This window comes from Anabrus simplex, chromosome 3 (genome assembly GCF_040414725.1).
Source record: "Anabrus simplex isolate iqAnaSimp1 chromosome 3, ASM4041472v1, whole genome shotgun sequence".
Classification (NCBI taxonomy): domain Eukaryota; kingdom Metazoa; phylum Arthropoda; class Insecta; order Orthoptera; family Tettigoniidae; genus Anabrus; species Anabrus simplex.
In genome coordinates, this window is record NC_090267.1 from 244,968,262 (window position 1) to 244,991,027 (window position 22,766).

The 22,766-nt window shown below is 39.6% G+C and overlaps 1 protein-coding gene across 1 annotated transcript in view; it reads right to left on the reverse strand.

Annotated features, from left to right (window-relative positions):
• Positions 1-575: 575 nt before the first annotated feature.
• Positions 576-22,766, reverse strand: part of LOC136867195 (hemolymph lipopolysaccharide-binding protein) — a 32,189-nt gene continuing 9,998 nt past the window's right edge. The window contains exons 3-4 of the mRNA XM_067144318.2: positions 2,967-3,239; positions 576-820 (exon numbers count right to left, since the gene is read on the reverse strand). Of these exons, the coding sequence (XP_067000419.2) occupies positions 651-820; positions 2,967-3,239 (443 nt within the window). The 3' untranslated portion in view covers positions 576-650. The remainder of the gene's footprint in view (positions 821-2,966; positions 3,240-22,766) is intronic.

The window sequence follows — 22,766 nt, forward strand, 5'->3', positions numbered from 1 at the left end:
ATACGTTAAAGCGTCCAGACGAACCTTCGCGTGTTGAGTTCTGTCGGTGGTTTCTGAATGAACTGGATTTAGGACTTTTGAGCCCTCAGTTTCATCAGATGAGGCATTTTCCAGCATCTTCTGTGATGTGCAAGGCCAATCCCCGCGACAGTCAAATTGTAAATATTTTCTGGGCTTGTTTTATTTTGCCCACCCAGTAGGTAAGAATGAATGAAGTGAGTAAAACAAGAATGCACAACGTTTCAGTTTTGAGATTTGCATAAAAATAGGGTCCGAGCTATATAACCCCTAAAGGCTATGTTACTCTCAGTACATTACGAAAGACTGGGGTAGACTACACTTCCTACTGGCTACCCCGCATTCTAAACTATTAATGCCTAAAATTCCAGGCTCACAGTAGAGTACTGAAGTGTTCTACCCAAAAACTTAAATGGTGGAATATGCTTAAATTTTCTTACATTCCATCAATGTCAAACCAAGAAATTAAAGAGAAAATCGTACTTAGAGATGATTTTCCGTTATCTATGCTGGTTAATCATGATCGTAATTCAATCAAAAGGTATAAATTACTCATAAATACGTTAAAACTTTATTGAATCATTTTCTATATGACTACAGTTGAGATAATAAGGTATATGTTGTACATGTTTTCATATTTCCTGTTCACATATATATGCAGTCTTGCCTAAACATGGCAGATCTTGCATAGTCCCTCCTGTATGCATTCCACCACAGTCTTGATCAGGTTCTGTGTTCCATGCAGCATTGTCCGGCTGTCCGCCGTGCCACTTGACGTAACCTGTAGAACTCAGTGGCTCACCTGCAATAAAAATGAAAGATTGATAAATAAAATACGACGATTGGATCGTAAGTTGAAAATGAAAATCCACAGCCTGTTTCCAGTATTCGACCAGGTCAGGAATGGAATGGAGGGCAGGAATTGTGCCCGCTGCCGAAGCCTGTCGCACTCCTTTGGAACAACAATTAATGACTGACAGTCGAAATTAAATGAAATGATTTTGCAGATTGTTGCTAGAATGAAATATGACAGGGAAAACCGGAGTACCCGGAGAAAAACCTGTCCCGCCTCCGCTTTGTCCAGCACAAATCTCACATGGAGTGGCACTGATTTGGACCACGGAACCCAGCAGTGAGAGGCCGGCGCGCTGCCGCTTGAGCCACGAAGACCCTGGGGGGGCATAAGTTGTGATGACTATATTTTTTCGCCCGAATGCGGGATCTACTAGACAAATGGAAATACAGATGCCGGACTGAGGAGCGTTACGTGATATGGAATGTATCAACAATGCCGAGTAGGTTTACCTGGTATAGAAGATAATGTCAGAAAACTGTCAGCCATGAAATCCTTGTTCCGTTTAATGTTTATCCTCGAAGAGTTTAGTAACCTTTAGAGCAAACCTTCAGCGTAGTCCTCTAGATTGCCAACAAGCTGTGGCCAACGATGCGGGAGCCATCGTATACCTGTCACCTCACCATGTGTGAATGCTGCACTCCCACCTTTAACAGCGTTGGCAATGTCCTTTCGTGTACCAAATCGTCTCACACGCGATTGTTCTTTCACTTTGAGGATTAGATAAAAATCACATGGAGACAGATCTGGTGAGTATGGTGGTGGTTCGAATATTTACCCCGTCACATCCATCCTGTACGGAGCCTGACCCACTACTGTAGTCCTATCACCCTACGAGTGGTACCTGTCCAACGCACCGCTATCTCGTGCTGTGTCCATGTACTATATTTCTTGTTCACATATAGAGCCAGTCTTGGCAAAACATGGTAGATCTTGAATAAGCCCTCCTGTGTGTATTCTACCATGTATTCATCACGCTCTGTGTTCCACGCAGCATTGCCCGGCTGTTCGCCGTACAACCAGGACATGTCACCATTGTATGTTAGCAACGTGCGAATGTGAGGAAAAATGTAGTTCCTATGACTTTGCTCCAACCCACGTATAGTCGACAGTGTTGTATCTCAAAATGTGCATCCATACACCATGCAAAATAATCCATACGTATACATACATGCATATATACATACATTACCAGACCGCTATGGCTTTTAGCGCTCTGTCTCCATGCCTCTGTGAATGAACTAACAGTCTCCACAACCCCCAGAATGGAGCAAGAGTTGACCACGGGAGGTTGATTATCAAATAGGAAAATCATGTCTTGGATTAAATGATTGGAAACAATGGCTGACTCAGCTGAGGGTTCGGGAACTGTCACTCCACATTCCCATCCGGTGGGTCCTTGGGCAAAAAGAAGTGTTGGTGTGCCAACCACTGCTATTATATCCAACGGGATATATTAACTTGTGCGGCGTGCTATTTATTGTTTCCTCAGAAAGGTAAAGATAAAAAGTAAGGAAAATATACTAAGACAAATAAAGTTTAGATCACGGTAATTCTTAGACACATCAGAATGAAAATATTTTGGAACTGTTTCCATGTATTGTATTAACAACGCTAGTTCAATATACCAAGAAATTTCGAGTGAGTGATACATGGTCATCCTTTTCAAAATGACGAAATCTTCACCAAAGGTGGGATGCGGTAGGGTACATGACGCAAGTCAAATTACCCTGCAAAATTAATTCGTTCCACCTTCCGACAAGATTTCAAACAGAGAAATGTTTAAATCTTAAAGTATATTTATTTTTGCCTGTTCCACAAGGGCTTATAAAGTTGCACTCTTTATCCCACTCCTATTACAAAACGTAACTGACCTATTGAAAATAATCACATGGATATTTTCATTCATTTTTCATAAAATAGGCATCGTACTGAATCGGAATTTATGTTCTCAAAACAACATCTATTTATTATAGGTTGCTTTCTAATCTGAAGAGATTGACGGTAATGATCATAGACCACTCTATACGTATACATAAGGCGTATGATCTTCAAAGCTAATAGTTTATAATGAAAAAAGATCTAAATACCATACCTAATACAGTAACATATTGTCCTTCGACTGCTCGATCACTGAACCCAACATAGATCCAATCATTCCATGTTGCTCCTTCGATCTTCGGTTTTCTTGCAAACAGTTGCTTCACGACTCCAAATTCTTCCTCAGAATTGACTATAAGAAGATGCGCTCCTTCTTTGTTACAATTCACCCTCGCCTGATCCCAGGTCTCAGCTTTAGGGTGCATCTTATAGTATCCAATTCCCAGAAACAGCTCATAGTCTGGATGTCTGAACCTCACTGGAGCAGCTGCGTAATGAAAAACATTCATTAAAGCACACTCCCTTCATTATCAGAACGCCTTCATCGAAACCTAGAAAGTTAAATATACACATCAACAAAAGTTTGGAATACCACCAAAACGAATGTTCCGAGATATTCCATACCGCGTTGACATAGGTACATTATTCACTACACCATCACAACCCTAAAATTCGACATTGCTTACTACAGGCATGCTTTCTGCTCTTATACTAGTCATGCGAACTTACCCTGAGTGCTGTAGCAGATGGTGCGTTTACTAATATCTCCAAACGCTACAGTCAGTTTGTGTTCAGCCTTGCAGTGACATGTCACGTAAACGAATACAGACGTTTAACAGAATTCAGATAGTCGCTTTACTATACACTTGGAGTAATACACAGCAGGATGTTGCCGATCGGTTAAATGTCACACATCACACGTATCAGAGGTGTGGAGAAAGTACAGAGAGAAGGAAAATGTGAACGATAGGCCTCGTTCTGTCTGACTTCACGTAACAACACGAGCCTAGGATTGTAATCTCCAAGTGTCGGTTCCCTGATGTCCAACATCAACTGCCAGGGCTCTTAGGAATGACCTCTCCAGAGTAACAGGGATTTGTATCGCAGACAAAATAGTGCGCAGAAAATTGCATGAGGTTCGTCTTCGGGCCATAAGCCCAATGAGAAGCTTTGCAAAGGAACGTATCGAAGTATCTGGGCTTTTGTTTATCAATACGGACCATTACAGAATAGGGTATATCATGTTTACCGACGAAACCAGGATTGGTTTGAGACTTGACACCCGACGCACAAGAATATAGAGAAATTCTGGACAACGTCACCAATATAGGCATGTCCGGAAAATCCATCCATATGCTGGGAGAAGTGGTATGTTTTGGGCAGGAATAACGCTGGGACGGTGGACCCCTCTCACTCCCACTGAACGGCCCCCGATATATTCAAGAGGGGCTGCAACCAATTGCGTGGCCCTTCCGAACTGCATTCAATGATCATTTCATCCTATCAAATGACAAAGCAAAACCTCACCAACATGGGACAGTGTTGTAGTATCTCCAAAGAAATAACACATCTCGAATGGATTGACTTGCACAGTCACGAGACATGAATGCAATTGAGCATGCATGGGACGTGCTGAAAGTGGTCATTTCGGAGCGTCCAAACCCACCGGAAAATATTTTGGGACTTACTGAAGCTGCAAAAGGGAAGTGGGACTGCTTGCCCCAAGACGAACTTGATGACCTCATTGGAAGCATGTGACACAGGGTTGAAGAACTTAACAATATGCGGGGTGGTCATGCCCATTACTAAAGGCTGCTATCACCATGTGATGAAGAGAGTTTCAAAGTGTTGTTGTCTGAACTTCATTTCAGAAGATGCCTTTTGTTTTGCTTGTTCGGTATATACGGTTCAAAATGTTTGATTCAGAGGTAAAAATGCTTCATTTGTTAAATATTAGTTGTAAAACTACCAAATGGTTGACTGTAAGAATCCATTATATCCGTATGCATGTTATTCCAAACTTTTGTTGAGAAGTGTAGTTTCATTTGCTGACTGGGATAGATATCAATGGGGGACTCGCTGAAAAGATGCCAAGAAACCATTGAGCGAACCAAGGGTACAGCATTTCACTCACAACATTTCATCTAATGAGATCTGTGTAAAAATAATCGAACTTTGAAAATATGTTCTTTCAAGGAACATTGGCGAAGTGCCTGACTGATCATGATTTAAAATAAAACATGATAAAAATTTCAGCTGTAATCAATGCTTATTGTACCAATTTTAGCTGCCCATAGTTGTAATAAACACTCAGCCTACACCAAAAATGAGTACCAGGTTAATTCCTGGGGGCAAAGGCGGCCGGGCGTAGAGCTAACCACTCTAACCCATCACGTGCCGAGGTTAACAATGGTGGAAGCCTTTACCTTCCACTCCTCCAAGGGCCTTCATGGCCTGTACGGAGGTGACTTTGCTTTTCTATAGTTGTAATAAATGTTTATTAGCTTAGGTACATGTTATTAATTATAGTCTAATAATGAATACATAAAGAAACTTAGCTATTATATAAATACAGATTATTATATCAATTGCAGCTGTCCTTACGTATACTTAAATATGCCTGTGGGTTTTGCTGAAGAAATCCGTTGAGCAAAAAATGCAAACTACTTTAATTGAACAGGATGAATGACTCATTTGTCCACATTGGAGTTGAGCAATTCGATTCTTTGGTAATCCAGAAAACATAGTTAAGAGCATCAAAGACCTCACATTCAACTAGAGATTCTGAAAGTCGATATCAATGTTGAAGAGTAATTCATAAAAACGTTTGGCCAAAATCTTCCGTTGAAGAAGAAAGATTTATTCAAACAAGTGTTGAACATATATGCTTATCAGAAACTACGAACAGATTGTTTTGATGAATTGAAAAATAATCTAGAAGCTGGCAAACTTTTGTGCCAATACTGGGAAAGAGAGAGAGAGAGACGGTTCTCCCGCCATTGTTCAAGAATACTTTGTCCATTTTGGCTAATTTTGGACAAGTTATATATATATATATATAATTACAGTCTAGTCTAGTAATAAATAATAGTATATTAATGAATACAGGCGATTCTATCATTTGCAGCTATATACTGTACCCTGATGAGATAAGCCCTAGTTTCATGATTTGGTTTTTTTGAAGATGAATACAGATATAAAGGAATATTAAATTGAATACAGTGTCAGTTTTGTGTGGACGGGAGAATTTCAACATAGCTAGACATATCGCGACTGTCCGTCGCCACAGTAAGCTTGTCATTAGGGGGAGAATGTTTCTTGGCCAGAAGATAAGAGGATTAAAGCTAGAGCTCACAACAACGAAGTAATGACTTCAAGGAAGTGAAAGAGTATATATTTCGGACCAAGGGCGAGCAGATGTATCACCAATACCGGGAATATGACGTACCAGTTTTTTCCACGCCCGAGGCATTTGGTGTTGTCAACGTTACAAGGAAGAGATTTCAAACTAACCGAAGCGGTGTTGACCAATGAGAAAATTTATCATAGGCCCGCAGATAAACCAACATAAGAAAAACTCAGAGTGAACTCCAGTTAGCTTCTCCGATAACAATAATTAAATTATTCCAATCACATAATTGAATAGAGGGGATTTTTGTGATATCATTCCCATGTTGATTAATTGTAATCGTAATAAATTAAAGTGGAAATGACCCACGCTATCTCGCCATTGGTCGAGATGAGCACGCCATCAGGGACGCCGAGTTAGCGCGCGAAAGGTGGAGGACAGAAATTAAGTGATATTTCCATGATCACCGAACGATATGAGTTCAGTATACGACACATGAATGTGTATCGCCAGTGTATTAAGTAGGATAAAGCAAGAGATCCAAATCCACCTGCATATGCCGATTTAGGATAACCAACCCCCCTCTCCAGGAGCTGACCGCGGATGACCCCGGCGGGAAACCATATCGTCCATAAAAGTCCAGTAGTGAACCTCACATCACCCAGTCGTTTGAAGTCACCAGTTGTGACCGGTCGTATGAAGTAGTTGAGACTCTGACACGTTGACTCTGTGAGTCAGTACCTCGGGACACATTCGAAGTCAGTTAAAGCTGAAAGTGCGTGAATTATTAGGAGAATGAATACGAACAGTGAAATTATCCATAGTACCGAGTGTAACTAATCAGTACAACTGTATGTTGAATTTAATCAATGTCATGTGATTGAATAATAAATAATTAACGGAACGCCGATAGTACCTTTGGAAGGCAGTGTGCGGAGCCTGAAGTAAATAGCTCAAGATAGACGGTGAATAACCATCCGAGCAGGGAACTATAGGAGCTAGGCGATTATCAAGACGGCTTAGAAATAAACCAGGAAGTGCCGGTTGAAGATGCGATACGCGCCGGTTCAAATGAACGAAATTTCGTCGTAATGTGTCACGACGTGTGTTTCGGGCGTATATGAAGAGTATATTGTGCGAGTGTCAGGGGTCTAGGAGCACCTATAAGTGTTTTTTTTGTTATTAGTATTCTTGTGTAAAATAGTGTAATAAGGTATTAATCATGGGTAGTCACCCAGAAGTGTTTTATTGTGTTAAATTTGTATTGTGCGACATGATGGACGAGTAGATCACCATGGGGCCGTAAGGCCTATACCTCATCCGCTACGAGACAATGGAATTCTACATAGGAATGAGTACACAATTCTGATATTTGGGGATGTTATCGCGACTAAACGGGGTTCAGTGTAAATTAATTATGGTTACTTAACATGGTCCGCCTCCCGAGTCCATGATTTTATTTTTTTGTGTAGACGGACGAACTAATTTATATTAACGTAATAATGGGTTAGATTAATTAATTTGAGTATTTGTTTGTTGTATATAATGTAAATGTGGGATATATTTCTTTCAATTAATGCATGCTGTTGGTAATACTTTGACTTAAGTTCATTTCAAGTGTTAAATTCCTTTTTTGTGCTAACCCATTTATTTGATTTTCAGTCACTGCGGTGATCATTTGTATTTTAATTAGGAATATTTTCTACCTGACAGCCTGATTATGAAAGAGCCAGAGTAGGTAAAATTTGTGTTGCGTACGGAAGGTCATTAAAATACTAATAATAATAATGTTTGTGAGTTGACAAAGGAATGTAATTTAAATAATAATAATAATATTTGTGCGTTTGCGAGTTAAAGTATAATAATAATAATGACAGTGCCTCGTGAGTTAGCCAGTGCAAATATAATAATCAATGTGGAGATGACATGTAGCGTTAAAGACTTTCATTCGCGTAATCAGTTTGATTTTACGTAAATTTTTGATTTTACGTTTTTGGACTTTATTTTAACCATTAAAAATTTGTTTAAAAGCGATATAGGCACGTGAAGTAGAATGGTCACGATATGTTAAAAGCCCAGAATGATTTGAGCCCATATTTAGAGTTGGAAGTCATGAGGGACGAATATCCGGCGTGAAATAAAATGAGCCGTATTGTTTGTAATGATGAAATAGATGAATCTCAAGGCCTAAGATGATATAAAATACAGATGCCGGTGTTATTAGTGGTAGAATCCACGCACCGAGGATTAATTTATGAATTAAATGTTTGAAGAGTTCCGATGAAAGGAAATGGACTTCAAATTGGAAGGAATAGTTTAGCAATCGCCGGCATTGGAGGTATTTGCCCAGCCGCGATGTGCCATAGGTTGTGAGATGTATCTTGGGAGGACGTGTGTCCCCATATAAAATTAACGGCAGTACGAAATTGAAGGTACGGTCCCGGATACCGTGTTGTCCCGACCAATATAAAGAGTGGAAATTAAAATATCATCTTTCCATTTTTAATAATAATAATAACAATAATCATACTCCAAGTGAATCTTGTCTTAAATCAAGTGCTTAGTGCCAAGATAAATCGGAATTGTAAAAGGGGTTATGCGTTAAACATATTAAGAGTGAACTACCGTGTAACAGGCGAAATTAATTTTTTTAAATTAATAATAAATATTAAAAAAACTAATTTTTTGAAGAATTTTTTTTTTATATTTTGGACATAATAATGATGTTGGGAGTTGAAATGAAAGATTTGAGATTTTTAACTAATAATAATAATGAATAAAATATTTGAAGAAGGAGAAGAAGAATAACCAATGAAGATACTTTTTTTAATTTTATTTTTTTATGAGAATAATAAGAGCGAGAAGTTGAAGTATTATAGCGAGGATGATTACGGGTTACGATAATCACGATATCCACTATTAATAATAATGTTAATAATGATAATAATAATAATAATAATAATAATAATAATAATAATAATAATAATAATAATAATAATAATAATAATAATGAAAAGTTGAAGAAGCAATAGATGAAGAACTTGCAATAGTAATTTGAGAATAATAATTATGATGAAAGGAAATTAAGATATTTAATGGGCGATGATTCATTGTTACAAAAATAATAATAATAATAATAAGTTATGAGGAAGCTGATCATTATATTGTGCGGATAAATTAGGAGGAAGAACGACCCTTCGTTTGAAACGTCGGCAAGGGTTGGCATATAATCATCCCGGTTGACAAATGATAATAATCAAAAATAGGATTATAATTGAAATTAATGATAAATTAATTGATGGTAGTCAAAGAATATGATAATGATCAGATAAAGAATGGTAATGATATCATTTAATAATCATAGGAGGATATGATAGGGACAGTCATCCTGTGTCGAACTGCTCCGAACCAGATGTTGGGTTTTCACGGGGAGATTGTTATTGGTAGATACGTAAATAACCCACGGACGGCACATGTCTTCAGGGTCAGAGCATAGTAATGAACCTTTCCGTACGTCTTGTCGTATTGACAAGTGTAAATATTGAAATAGGCTTTGAGTTAATTAACTCTACCTGGCGTGTTTGTGAATCTGGAAATAATAGGCTAGAGTTTGTCCGTATTATAAATTCCCGTTTTTTCGAGGCGATAACATTTTCCACGGTGGGTGTCCGGCTCACCAGAATGTACATACCGGAAGTGTCTCATGTCCAAACGGAACGAGGAGACGACAGTAAAAAGTTATTGTCGTGCCTTCGTCTCCGAAAGAAGATCTCCAGCGGTGAAACGTCCAATCATACGGATGTGAATTCGATCCCCAGTAAGCAATTGGGGCGAATTCACCAGATGTTTTACACTACCAGAGTAGTGAGGTAAAATCCGAGTATTATGTCATTTATTTTTCAGGATTAAAGTGTCCCAATGTAAAATTGTCATCATGTGTAGTATGCAAAATAAGTGAATAAATTGCTCCTCATTGCAATTTCAATAGGAAACAGTTTCCATATCTTTTCATTGTAGTTAGTCCAGTATGCCCATGGAATTTAAGTTGTCACTTCCCAGTCCTATTGTGGAGTCAAAAATTTGTATCCATGAATGAGTCGTCCCCCGTAACCTTAAATTTGCATGCCCCGTTCATCCCTGTGTTCATTTGATGCGCCGATATATATTTTTTTGATTTTCTTTATATAAATTTTTTATCGTTTTCGAACTGATCACCCCTGAGATAAATGCTAGTCTGGGACTCAGGAGGTGAGCGGGTGCATAATGGCGCCCAACGTAAAAGGGCCTATTGCATCATGTTTGAGCAACGGGTGACTTTATTTTTTTACGAAAAAAAACATCTGAACTTTTTGTTGTATTAGCGACGATATCATTAGCGACCAGCTCAGTGCCCGATTGCATTATAGATAGGCCCAGATGTTTAACTTCAATGTAAACCCAATCGGGATATTTAATTAAATTTTGACCGCATTACGGTTAAGTTAAATAGTGGTTTTTAGATATGTCAAGTAGTAATTCATGTTAAAGTAAGGTTAGTTTCGAACGGGGCTAGACTTGATAAATATACAATAGTATTTTATTACTATAAAGGCTCATTAAATTAATAATTCCCTATTCTATGAAATTAAAATTTGATTGTGATTTAGTGAGACTCCACATAAATGTAACTATCCATGGGCAGGAATTTTATATAGGCAAAATTTATTAGGAATACTGTATTTGGTAAAAATGTGACTGAGAACCAGATTCAAGTATTAATAAAAAGATAATGGAACTGTGTAAGTTAAATGTAAATTATTTCAAGACAGGTGACTTCAAGTTTTTCATCGTTATATTATCGATTGTTGTTGTTGTTGTTGTCATAGTCTGGAGTGACTAATGATATGAATTTCAGGCATAATAAGCACGTGATGGCAATCAATATGCAAATTTGAATTACGTTATATAAATTATTCGCTATGTGAAAGCGAAAAATATTGTTTTGGTTTTGAATTTGGAAAGTTAAAATTCTAGAAAATATTAACGAGGATATAACCGTATGAAAGGGCCTAGACCCACAATTGTCGTAATCGTGTGCGATAGGATGAGAGGCTGATCGGCCCTCTTTTCTCATTTGATATAATGTCAGACGAAGGTGGGGAGCATCCCCAAGGTGAACAGTTAGAAGGACAGGGAGAGGTGAAAGCTCTCACTTTGGAAGACTTAATGCGAGTTTTGGCTATAACTACGGAACAAATTCAGGCCGCTAGTGTTTCTACTAAACAGGAACTGACATCTATAGTTCAGGCCGCTAGTGTTTCTACTAAACAGGAACTGACATCTATAGTTCAGGCCGCTAGTGTTTCTACTAAACAGGAACTGACATCTATCGTTCAGGCCGCTAGTGGTGCGCTAGAAAATAAAGTGGACAAGGTGCAGGCCGCATGTGAAATTAATAAAATGAAACTCACAGAACAAATAGCTGAGGTTCATGCCGCCAGTATATCACTAGGACAGGAATTACGGGACCGAATGACCCAAGTCCAAGAGGCGTGTCATATCGCTAAGGACGAATTAAAAGGGCATATCGACTCTTGTATTATTAGTGTCAATGAAAAGGTTGACCGATTCAGGGATGAGGCGTTACTAGAACGTAACGAAATTAAGGAGAAATTAAAGGCCGGTATTCAGGAGATTTCAGCTCAGAGGTTGGTCGACCGCGAAGATTTAAAGGCGCACATCGAAGAGGTGAGGGGTGAATGTCGCAAGGAAAACGATATCATCCGAAGCCACGTGGAAAGTAAAGGTGCACATACTGCAAGTACTTTGGACAGGCACGAAAAGGGAATCGATGAGTTACGAGGTGAAACTGTTCGTACCCTAGTACTAGTAGCCGGTCTCATAAATGAAATTCAGGATATAAAGACGAATTCGGAAGATCGTAGCCGTAGACTCACACAGTGTGAGGAGGCAAATATAGCATTGTTCAGAAAGACTGATGGGTTAGCGGAACAAAGCCAGACGATCGCTGACACAGAGGTCAGAATAGTGGAACAATTTAAGGTCCACACGGGGCAGAATTCAGTGTCCAAGCAAATGTCCGACAGTAATACCGAAAGGCTGGAAGAAATTAGAAAGGATCTGGAACAGGTCAAGGCCAGGTTAGAACAGCCAGGGTCACTTCAGGAATTCCATCTCCAGTACCGAGAGTTCGAGACCCCAGACAATCAGGGCTTTCATAAAAAGGAAGGCATGTCACAAGCCGATACGACCGGACTTAAGTTTGAAGTAGGAGACGGATCGTCATCATCATCAAATGCCCTTCCGACATCTGTGGTCCACGTCATCAAAATGTCAGACGACAAACCACCTAGATATGACGCTCGAGGACATATGACCCCTAAAGGCTTCATCCGCGAGATCACTAACTATATTAGTGAAAATAAAATTCCGGCGGAGCGGCAATTACGAACTGTAGAGAAGTTTTTGGACGGAGCACCTGCAATGTGGTTCAGGGCCTTCTTATACACATTCGAGGATTTCATGGGATTCCGACAGGCGTTTTTGCAAAAATTCTGGAGTATCCAGTTGGAGTTGTATTCTAGACGTTATTCAACATCGTCCCCAACTAAATATTCAGAGTATTTCGTATCCCAATTTCATAAGATGCGGGAATTAGACAATCCGGTCAGTGAAACAGAACTCATTAGCGCTATCGGGAAGCAGTTGCCATTTGAGGTCCAGCGGATGATGATTGCGTCGAATATTCAGACGGCAATACAAGCGGAAGCTCTGTTACGTCAATTAGATCAGACCACGTATCACTCTAACCAGAGGCAACCCAGGCCTAGAGAGCAACAGATAAATAACGTCGAGAGGCAGACGGAAACTAGAACCATCAGTACTAGAAGTCAAGGAACGAGTACCGATCCAGAACCCAAGAGGATGTATGATCCAGGATGGAGACCCCGACAATGGAATCACCGAGGAGGATTTGCGGAAAGCAACCGGCAAATGAATCATGTTAAATTCCATGACGAAAGGGGATACCGTGGATATCGGAATGGAAGGAGCGAAACTCAGCCGTACCACCGAAGAAATCAGAATAACCGAAGGCATTACACGGAGGAATACCGTAGAAATGGGGATGATCGACACCCAGAAACCCAGCAGTACCTCGATGAGCTGAAGAAGAGGAAATGGAAGGAGGCAATCCAAAATCATGACCGAAAGGATGGCAAGCCATGTAGTGTTTGGGACCGAGACGATGGGAAACCATACATAGAGGCGACGATACAAACTATGGAGGAGCTACATCAGGAGACCAAGCAATATTTAGAAGACAAATGGAAGAAGGAGTCAATAGGTGGGCGCAACGGGGAAAGGAACGCGCCGTTGTCACATTCTCAATATAGTAGCCAGCTAAATCCAAACGCCCCTAGATTCGAGGACGAACGACAACTCGGAGCTAGGAGGAAAACGACAGAGTTTCAATAAAGCGGAGGACGACCAAGAAGAAGACGAGGACGAAGGAGAGGATGATGAAGAAGGAAGAGAAGAAGAAGTCCAGCTGATCCATAGGCAAATAGAAGCAAGACCATGCCCAGAATGCGGAGAGCTCGACAGTGATGTCCAAGATTTGGTTAACAGGATCCACCTGATTCAACGAGAGAATGAAGAATTGAGACTCAATAACCAGAATCTGCGGGACAAGATCAGTCACCATCGAAAAGGAACGAAAGCAGTAATCAAATCATGATGAAAGTATGATGCGGATATATATATATAAAAAAATCTCATGATTATCACAAGATTATTTTTTACTGAGCAACAGGAAAATGTACCCTGATGAGATAGGCCCTAGTTTCATGATTTGGTTTTTTTGAAGATGAATACAGATATAAAGGAATATTAAATTGAATACAGTGTCAGTTTTGTGTGGACGGGAGAATTTCAACATAGCTAGACATATCGCGACTGTCCGTCGCCACAGTAAGCTTGTCATTAGGGGGAGAATGTTTCTTGGCCAGAAGATAAGAGGATTAAAGCTAGAGCTCACAACAACGAAGTAATGACTTCAAGGAAGTGAAAGAGTATATATTTCGGACCAAGGGCGAGCAGATGTATCACCAATACCGGGAATATGACGTACCAGTTTTTTCCACGCCCGAGGCATTTGGTGTTGTCAACGTTACAAGGAAGAGATTTCAAACTAACCGAAGCGGTGTTGACCAATGAGAAAATTTATCATAGGCCCGCAGATAAACCAACATAAGAAAAACTCAGAGTGAACTCCAGTTAGCTTCTCCGATAACAATAATTAAATTATTCCAAACACATAATTGAATAGAGGGGATTTTTGTGATATCATTCCCATGTTGATTAATTGTAATCGTAATAAATTAAAGTGGAAATGACCCACGCTATCTCGCCATTGGTCGAGATGAGCACGCCATCAGGGACACCGAGTTAGCGCGCGAAAGGTGGAGGACAGAAATTAAGTGATATTTCCATGATCACCGAACGATATGAGTTCAGTATACGACACATGAATGTGTATCGCCAGTGTATTAAGTAGGATAAAGCAAGAGATCCAAATCCACCTGCATATGCCGATTTAGGATAACCAACCCCCCTCTCCAGGAGCTGACCGCGGATGACCCCGGCGGGAAACCATATCGTCCATAAAAGTCCAGTAGTGAACCTCACATCACCCAGTCGTTTGAAGTCACCAGTTGTGACCGGTCGTATGAAGTAGTTGAGACTCTGACACGTTGACTCTGTGAGTCAGTACCTCGGGACGCATTCGAAGTCAGTTAAAGCTGAAAGTGCGTGAATTATTAGGAGAATGAATACGAACAGTGAAATTATCCATAGTACCGAGTGTAACTAATCAGTACAACTGTATGTTGAATTTAATCAATGTCATGTGATTGAATAATAAATAATTAACGGAACGCCGATAGTACCTTTGGAAGGCAGTGTGCGGAGCCTGAAGTAAATAGCTCAAGATAGACGGTGAATAACCATCCGAGCAGGGAACTATAGGAGCTAGGCGATTATCAAGACGGCTTAGAAATAAACCAGGAAGTGCCGGTTGAAGATGCGATACGCGCCGGTTCAAATGAACGAAATTTCGTCGTAATGTGTCACGACGTGTGTTTCGGGCGTATATGAAGAGTATATTGTGCGAGTGTCAGGGGTCTAGGAGCACCTATAAGTGTTTTTTTTGTTATTAGTATTCTTGTGTAAAATAGTGTAATAAGGTATTAATCATGGGTAGTCACCCAGAAGTGTTTTATTGTGTTAAATTTGTATTGTGCGACATGATGGACGAGTAGATCACCATGGGGCCGTAAGGCCTATACCTCATCCGCTACGAGACAATGGAATTCTACATAGGAATGAGTACACAATTTTGATATTTGGGGATGTTATCGCGACTAAACGGGGTTCAGTGTAAATTAATTATGGTTACTTAACATGGTCCGCCTCCCGAGTCCATGATTTTATTTTTTTGTGTAGACGGACGAACTAATTTATATTAACGTAATAATGGGTTAGATTAATTAATTTGAGTATTTGTTTGTTGTATATAATGTAAATGTGGGATATATTTCTTTCAATTAATGCATGCTGTTGGTAATACTTTGACTTAAGTTCATTTCAAGTGTTAAATTCCTTTTTTGTGCTAACCCATTTATTTGATTTTCAGTCACTGCGGTGATCATTTGTATTTTAATTAGGAATATTTTCTACCTGACAGCCTGATTATGAAAGAGCCAGAGTAGGTAAAATTTGTGTTGCGTACGGAAGGTCATTAAAATACTAATAATAATAATGTTTGTGAGTTGACAAAGGAATGTAATTTAAATAATAATAATAATATTTGTGCGTTTGCGAGTTAAAGTATAATAATAATAATGACAGTGCCTCGTGAGTTAGCCAGTGCAAATATAATAATCAATGTGGAGATGACATGTAGCGTTAAAGACTTTCATTCGCGTAATCAGTTTGATTTTACGTAAATTTTTGATTTTACGTTTTTGGACTTTATTTTAACCATTAAAAATTTGTTTAAAAGCGATATAGGCACGTGAAGTAGAATGGTCACGATATGTTAAAAGCCCAGAATGATTTGAGCCCATATTTAGAGTTGGAAGTCATGAGGGACGAATATCCGGCGTGAAATAAAATGAGCCGTATTGTTTGTAATGATGAAATAGATGAATCTCAAGGCCTAAGATGATATAAAATACAGATGCCGGTGTTATTAGTGGTAGAATCCACGCACCGAGGATTAATTTATGAATTAAATGTTTGAAGAGTTCCGATGAAAGGAAATGGACTTCAAATTGGAAGGAATAGTTTAGCAATCGCCGGCATTGGAGGTATTTGCCCAGCCGCGATGTGCCATAGGTTGTGAGATGTATCTTGGGAGGACGTGTGTCCCCATATAAAATTAACGGCAGTACGAAATTGAAGGTACGGTCCCGGATACCGTGTTGTCCCGACCAATATAAAGAGTGGAAATTAAAATATCATCTTTCCATTTTTAATAATAATAATTACAATAATCATACTCCAAGTGAATCTTGTCTTAAATCAAGTGCTTAGTGCCAAGATAAATCGGAATTGTAAAAGGGGTTATGCGTTAAACATATTAAGAGTGAACTACCGTGTAACAGGCGAAATTGATTTTTTTAAATTAATAATAAATATTAAAAAAACTAATTTTTTGAAGAATTTATTTTTTTATATTTTGGACATAATAATGATGTTGGGAGTTGAAATGAAAGATTTGAGATTTTTAACTAATAATAATAATAAATAAAATATTTGAAGAAGGAGAAGAAGAATAACCAATGAAGATACTTTTTTTTAATTTTATTTTTTTATGAGAATAATAAGAGCGAGAAGTTGAAGTATTATAGCGAGGATGATTACGGGTTACGATAATCACGATATCCACTATTAATAATAATGTTAATAATGATAATAATAATAATAATAATAATAATAATAATAATAATAATAATAATAATAATAATAATAATAATAATGAAAAGTTGAAGAAGCAATAGATGAAGAACTTGCAATAGTAATTTGAGAATAATAATTATGATGAAAGGAAATTAAGATATTTAATGGGCGATGATTCATTGTTACAAAAATAATAATAATAATAATAAGTTATGAGGAAGCTGATCATTATATTGTGCGGATAAATTAGGAGGAAGAACGACCCTTCGTTTGAAACGTCGGCAAGGGTTGGCATATAATCATCCCGGTTGACAAATGATAATAATCAAAAATAGGATTATAATTGAAATTAATGATAAATTAATTGATGGTAGTCAAAGAATATGATAATGATCAGATAAAGAATGGTAATGATATCATTTAATAATCATAGGAGGATATGATAGGGACAGTCATCCTGTGTCGAACTGCTCCGAACCAGATGTTGGGTTTTCACGGGGAGATTGTTATTGGTAGATACGTAAATAACCCACGGACGGCACATGTCTTCAGGGTCAGAGCATAGTAATGAACCTTTCCGTACGTCTTGTCGTATTGACAAGTGTAAATATTGAAATAGGCTTTGAGTTAATGAACTCTACCTGGCGTGTTTGTGAATCTGGAAATAATAGGCTAGAGTTTGTCCGTATTATAAATTCCCGCTTTTTCGAGGCGATAACATTTTCCACGGTGGGTGTCCGGCTCACCAGAATGTACATACCGGAAGTGTCTCATGTCCAAACGGAACGAGGAGACGACAGTAAAAAGTTACTGTCGTGCCTTCGTCTCCGAAAGAAGATCTCCAGCGGTGAAACGTCCAATCATACGGATGTGAATTCGATCCCCAGTAAGCAATTGGGGCGAATTCACCAGATGTTTTACACTACCAGAGTAGTGAGGTAAAATCCAAGTATTATGTCTTTTTTTTTTCAGGATTAAAGTGTCCCAATGTAAAATTGTCATCATGTGTAGTATGCAAAATAAGTGAATAAATTGCTCCTCATTGCAATTTCAATAGGAAACAGTTTCCATATCTTTTCATTGTAGTTAGTCCAGTATGCCCATGGAATTTAAGTTGTCACTTCCCAGTCCTATTGTGGAGTCAAAAATTTGTATCCATGAATGAGTCGTCCCCCGTAACCTTAAATTTGCATGCCCCGTTCATCCCTGTGTTCATTTGATGCGCCGATATATATTTTTTTTGATTTTCTTTATATAAATTTTTTATCGTTTTCGAACTGATCACCCCTGAGATAAATGCTAGTCTGGGACTCAGGAGGTGAGCGGGTGCAATACATGTATGTTTGAAGGATGCATCATGTTCCGTTGCACAAGAAGAGCCAAATCTGTTACTTGGTTCTCGTGAGACAATAAGAAGTGGAGAGAGAAGTTTATCTTCCATTGACGTAATGGGCTGAGTTGTATAAGAATCTGACATTACGGACGCTGATTTCACTACAGCAATCGCGTCTCTTTCATCAGAGCTAGATAGCGTGTGGTTTCTGTAAATTTCTAAATTTCTTAATTAAATATAGATTAGTCGTTATTTACAATTTCAGCTGCTGAATATTTAGAAACGATTTTCTCTTCATGCGATTGAGCATGCTCGAAAGTTGCAAAGTGTGTTATTTTGGGACTAACGTTCTTGGGAAATGCCCTGGAATTCCAAACCCAAGTCGATCCAGTAGTGAAATCAATCAATCCAAGCGCTCTAGGTTTCGTGAAAGCCCATCTCCTTATATATATCACGCACAGTTATTAAATTAGTCCATGCCGCTTGAAAGTTAGACTACACGTACTCCAATATGACCTTAAATTTCTCACGTATTGTTCCTTCTCTGGTAACGAGATAGATAGCTGCTGGCCTTGACTCTCCTGAAGGAATGTATAATTGTCTTCAGTGACCATCCTTTCTTTTTATCTTCATTTACCTTCCTTGCATAATACACAATTCAAAAAAATTAGGGAAGCAGGGTTTGTAAAGTCTGGTATGTGAACGCTAATTAGGTAGATGGGGTTCCAATGGTAGTACAGCATAACTGGAGACCTTACCTACTCAGGGTATGTCAAATCGAACTTATACTACACGTGTAAGCATAGCCATGCATTAAACTTTCAGGTGACTTCTCAAAACAAAGCGAATAGCGGTGCGTCCGTGTGTCGTTGTGAGGTAGACAGACTACTGCGGTTATTTGAGCACGTTATACGTAAACCAGCACATCCCATGAGACACATTAACGAGGTTCATGTCGCAAGGGCCGTCACTTTCATCCAGGAAGGATGGACTTTTCCTCGTGTTGCTCTAGATCTCAGTGTCTCTCCGTCAGTTATTCAACGCTTGTGAAATTGCTACAGTGAGACAGGCCAGTTCACAAGGAGGTTTAGACAAGGTCGTGGACGCAGGACAACCCAACAGGATGACCGATATATGACCATCTTTTAGTTGCGGCGTCGTTCAGTAACCGTCAGAGAACTCCAACAAACCCTCAGGATGGTCACTGGAGTCACGGTGTCTGACCAGACAGTAATGAACAGGTTAAGGGAAGTGTCCTTACGACCCAGACGTCCTGTTCGAGTGGACCGTTTAACGCAGCAACATTGCGCAGCTCACCTTCTGTTTGCCTGTACGCATGTCAACTGGCAACTTCGCCAATGGAGACCTGTGTTGTTCACAGACGAGTCCAGATTTCTCCTGACACAGCGTAATCGACGTCAACGTGTATGGAGACGAAGGGTGAGTAGTACATGCTAAATGTTGTCCAGGAAGGTGACCGATTCGACAAGGTTCTGTGATGGTGTGGGGTGGCATCAGTGTTGATGGCCGTACGGATCTTGTCGTCGTCCACGGTAATCTTACCGCTGCGGGGTACGTAGAGCAGATACTGCTACCGCATGTTCGTTGATGCATACGGTGTTGACCCTGAATTCGTACGCATGCACAACAGTGCCAGAGCTCATTTAGCGAACATCACCAGAGGTGTCATGCGAGAATTGGACATTCAAGAAATGGAGTGGCCAGCAGTGAGTTCCGATCTTAATCCCATCGAACATGTGTGGGACAGAAGTGTTCGTGGGCGTTCTGTTCCAACACAGACTCTCCAAGGCCTTGAATAAGCTCTCATTGAAGAATGGGACCTGATACCGCAACGTGACCTCCGGCGAATTATACGGAACGTGCCACGTAGGTGCCAAGCTGTGAAAATGCTCGTGGAGGACATACATCATACTGAAGCTCTCCAACTGTAATAAAAATCCACCCTGGAGGACTGTTATCACTTTGTTTTCGCCCCTATTTAGACATTTCCGTTTGTATTCTGAAAATGAACGCGAATCCATCGGTGTTCTTTTGTATACTTGAACGGTAAATAATAAAGGTTTAGTTGGTAATATACCTGGGTGTGAGGTATTGTTTTGTGGAGCATGGCATACGTTCCAAAACATGTTTCCCTAATTTTTTGAACTGTGTATATACCTAGGAGTATATTATTTATAACATCAAAGGCTAATAAACATATTCAATATCAGTTCCTTTCTCTGAAGCCATTTGCAGCCGTGATCCATCCTTCAGGATTTCAGTAATAGTGGCACCTTCAAGTTCTCGATCGAAGTGAAGCTAGAATGTGCAATTTCTCTCACTTCCTCATCTACTTCACGTGATGACGACGGCAATTTAACCTGGTTTCTCACTTCTCATTGTGCAAGATTCAAACACAAAAGCACAATCTCAAGAAGTTGCTAAGTATAGATCAAAGAATACATTCACAAACGTGAACTGCTACTTTGGTGTCAGACCTAATAGCGTTCTAATGCACTGCCACAACAGGATACTGCTACACGCACTGATTACATCTAACTGTTTACCTGCAGCAAACGATAGTATGATTTGCTGAAACTTGCATTACTGCCATGTAGTGGGTCATTTATGCCTATTTACGAAAGATGAAGTACTCGTAAATATCCACCAGGCACTTCGCGAATGTTCCTTATTTTTGGAATGCTTATATGCAGCCTAGTTTGTTTTGTTTCCTTCCAAGTACGTCCTCCAGTATGGAGGTTCCCAACGCCGCTTACACTCAGGCAAACAGACCTGGTAGACAATTTAGGGATCGCGCGCAGCTCAGCCTGCGATTTCAGTTTGATCTCTTCAATTGACTTAACTCGTCGACCTTTCAGTTTGGAGAATAGTAGGAAGATTTTTGTGGGTTAAATCAGGTTAGTACGGTGGATAGAAAAGTACAGTTGTCATCGCGTCTCTTAAGTGTTCATGATTCAACAGCGTAACATGAGCTTGTCCTTTGTCCTGTTGGAGGCTCTAGAAGTTGTTTCTCCAAAAGTCTGATATGTTTCTTCTGATATTTTCTCTCAGACAACTAAAGACTTCGAGCTGTTCACCGTTTGACCATCGGGTAGGAATTAATGTTGCACGAGACAACTGATGTCGAAAACAGATCATCAAGAAAGCTTACACGTTTGACCTGACCTGGCATGCTCTCTTTCTCCATACCACTGTGATGATTGCATTTACGTCTTCATCATCTGGTACGTGCCTCGTAACGTAAGTAGCGATTGTTCATAAGCTCTTCCTAATATTCAGCCATCCTACAATTCGTAAACCAACAGCTGCTGAGTTAGAAATGGCTAGTTACTTAGGAAAAATACCACTATCCATCTCTACCGCTATGACTTCTTATTTCTGTGGTATTTTCAAAGTCTTAGTTATTTTTCGAAAAGGCTTGTTATCAACTTACAAAGTTTCAGTTAACTAAAGGATAAGAATTCATTTTAACTGTAGTTGTAATTTTAAGAATTACTTTTGGAAAAGTTAAAATATAATCGTAATTGAGTAAAATATTTCTCAAATAATTGTAATCGAGCCCAATTAATTTGTTTCCCGTACTCTTCCCATCACTAGTTAGAATACAAACTAATTCAATTAGCAGGAAGTGTCCTGTAGCCTGCTCTTCCACAATGTAACGCGTGTAACGTAAATTCTAGAGTTTCTGATAGGCTGAACCTCAAATGTTTATGCAAAACTCATAGCTTAACCGTTATGCAGGCTAGAGGACTTCATTTTTTTTTTACAAGTTGCTTTACGTCGCACCGACACAGATAGGTCCCATGGTGACGATGGGACAGGAAAGTGCCAGGAGTGGAAAGGAAGAGGCCGTAGCCTTAATTAAGGTACAGTCCCAGCATTTTGCCCAAGTGAAAGTGGGAAATCACGGAAAACCATCCTCAGGGCTGCCGACAGTGGGGTTCGAACCCACTATTTCTCAAATACTGGATAGTGTTCGCACTTAAGTGACTGCAGCTATCGAGCTCGGTGTGTATACTTGTTGCTAGTTTCAGTAAGTTTGCATTTTAACCCATTACTTAATAAAACTCCGGGTGCTACTGATTACAAACTGACTAACGAGGGAACGGTACGAAGTCGGACGGCGAATTTCGATTTGATTTTTACATATTTGTGAAGGTCTTTTTAAGCTGAAACAGGTAGTGGAAGTCTAATTTTTCGCTGGTCCTTTTTAAGGGGCCATTTGGGAGCTCAAAGTTGGCGGTGCGCGCAATGAATTGTACAGTACATGCGGGCACGCGTCAGCGCTCACAGCCAGCGGCTGCCCTGCCTCGCCTTTCCTCTCCACTCCTTCGATTCCCCTCTGTCCC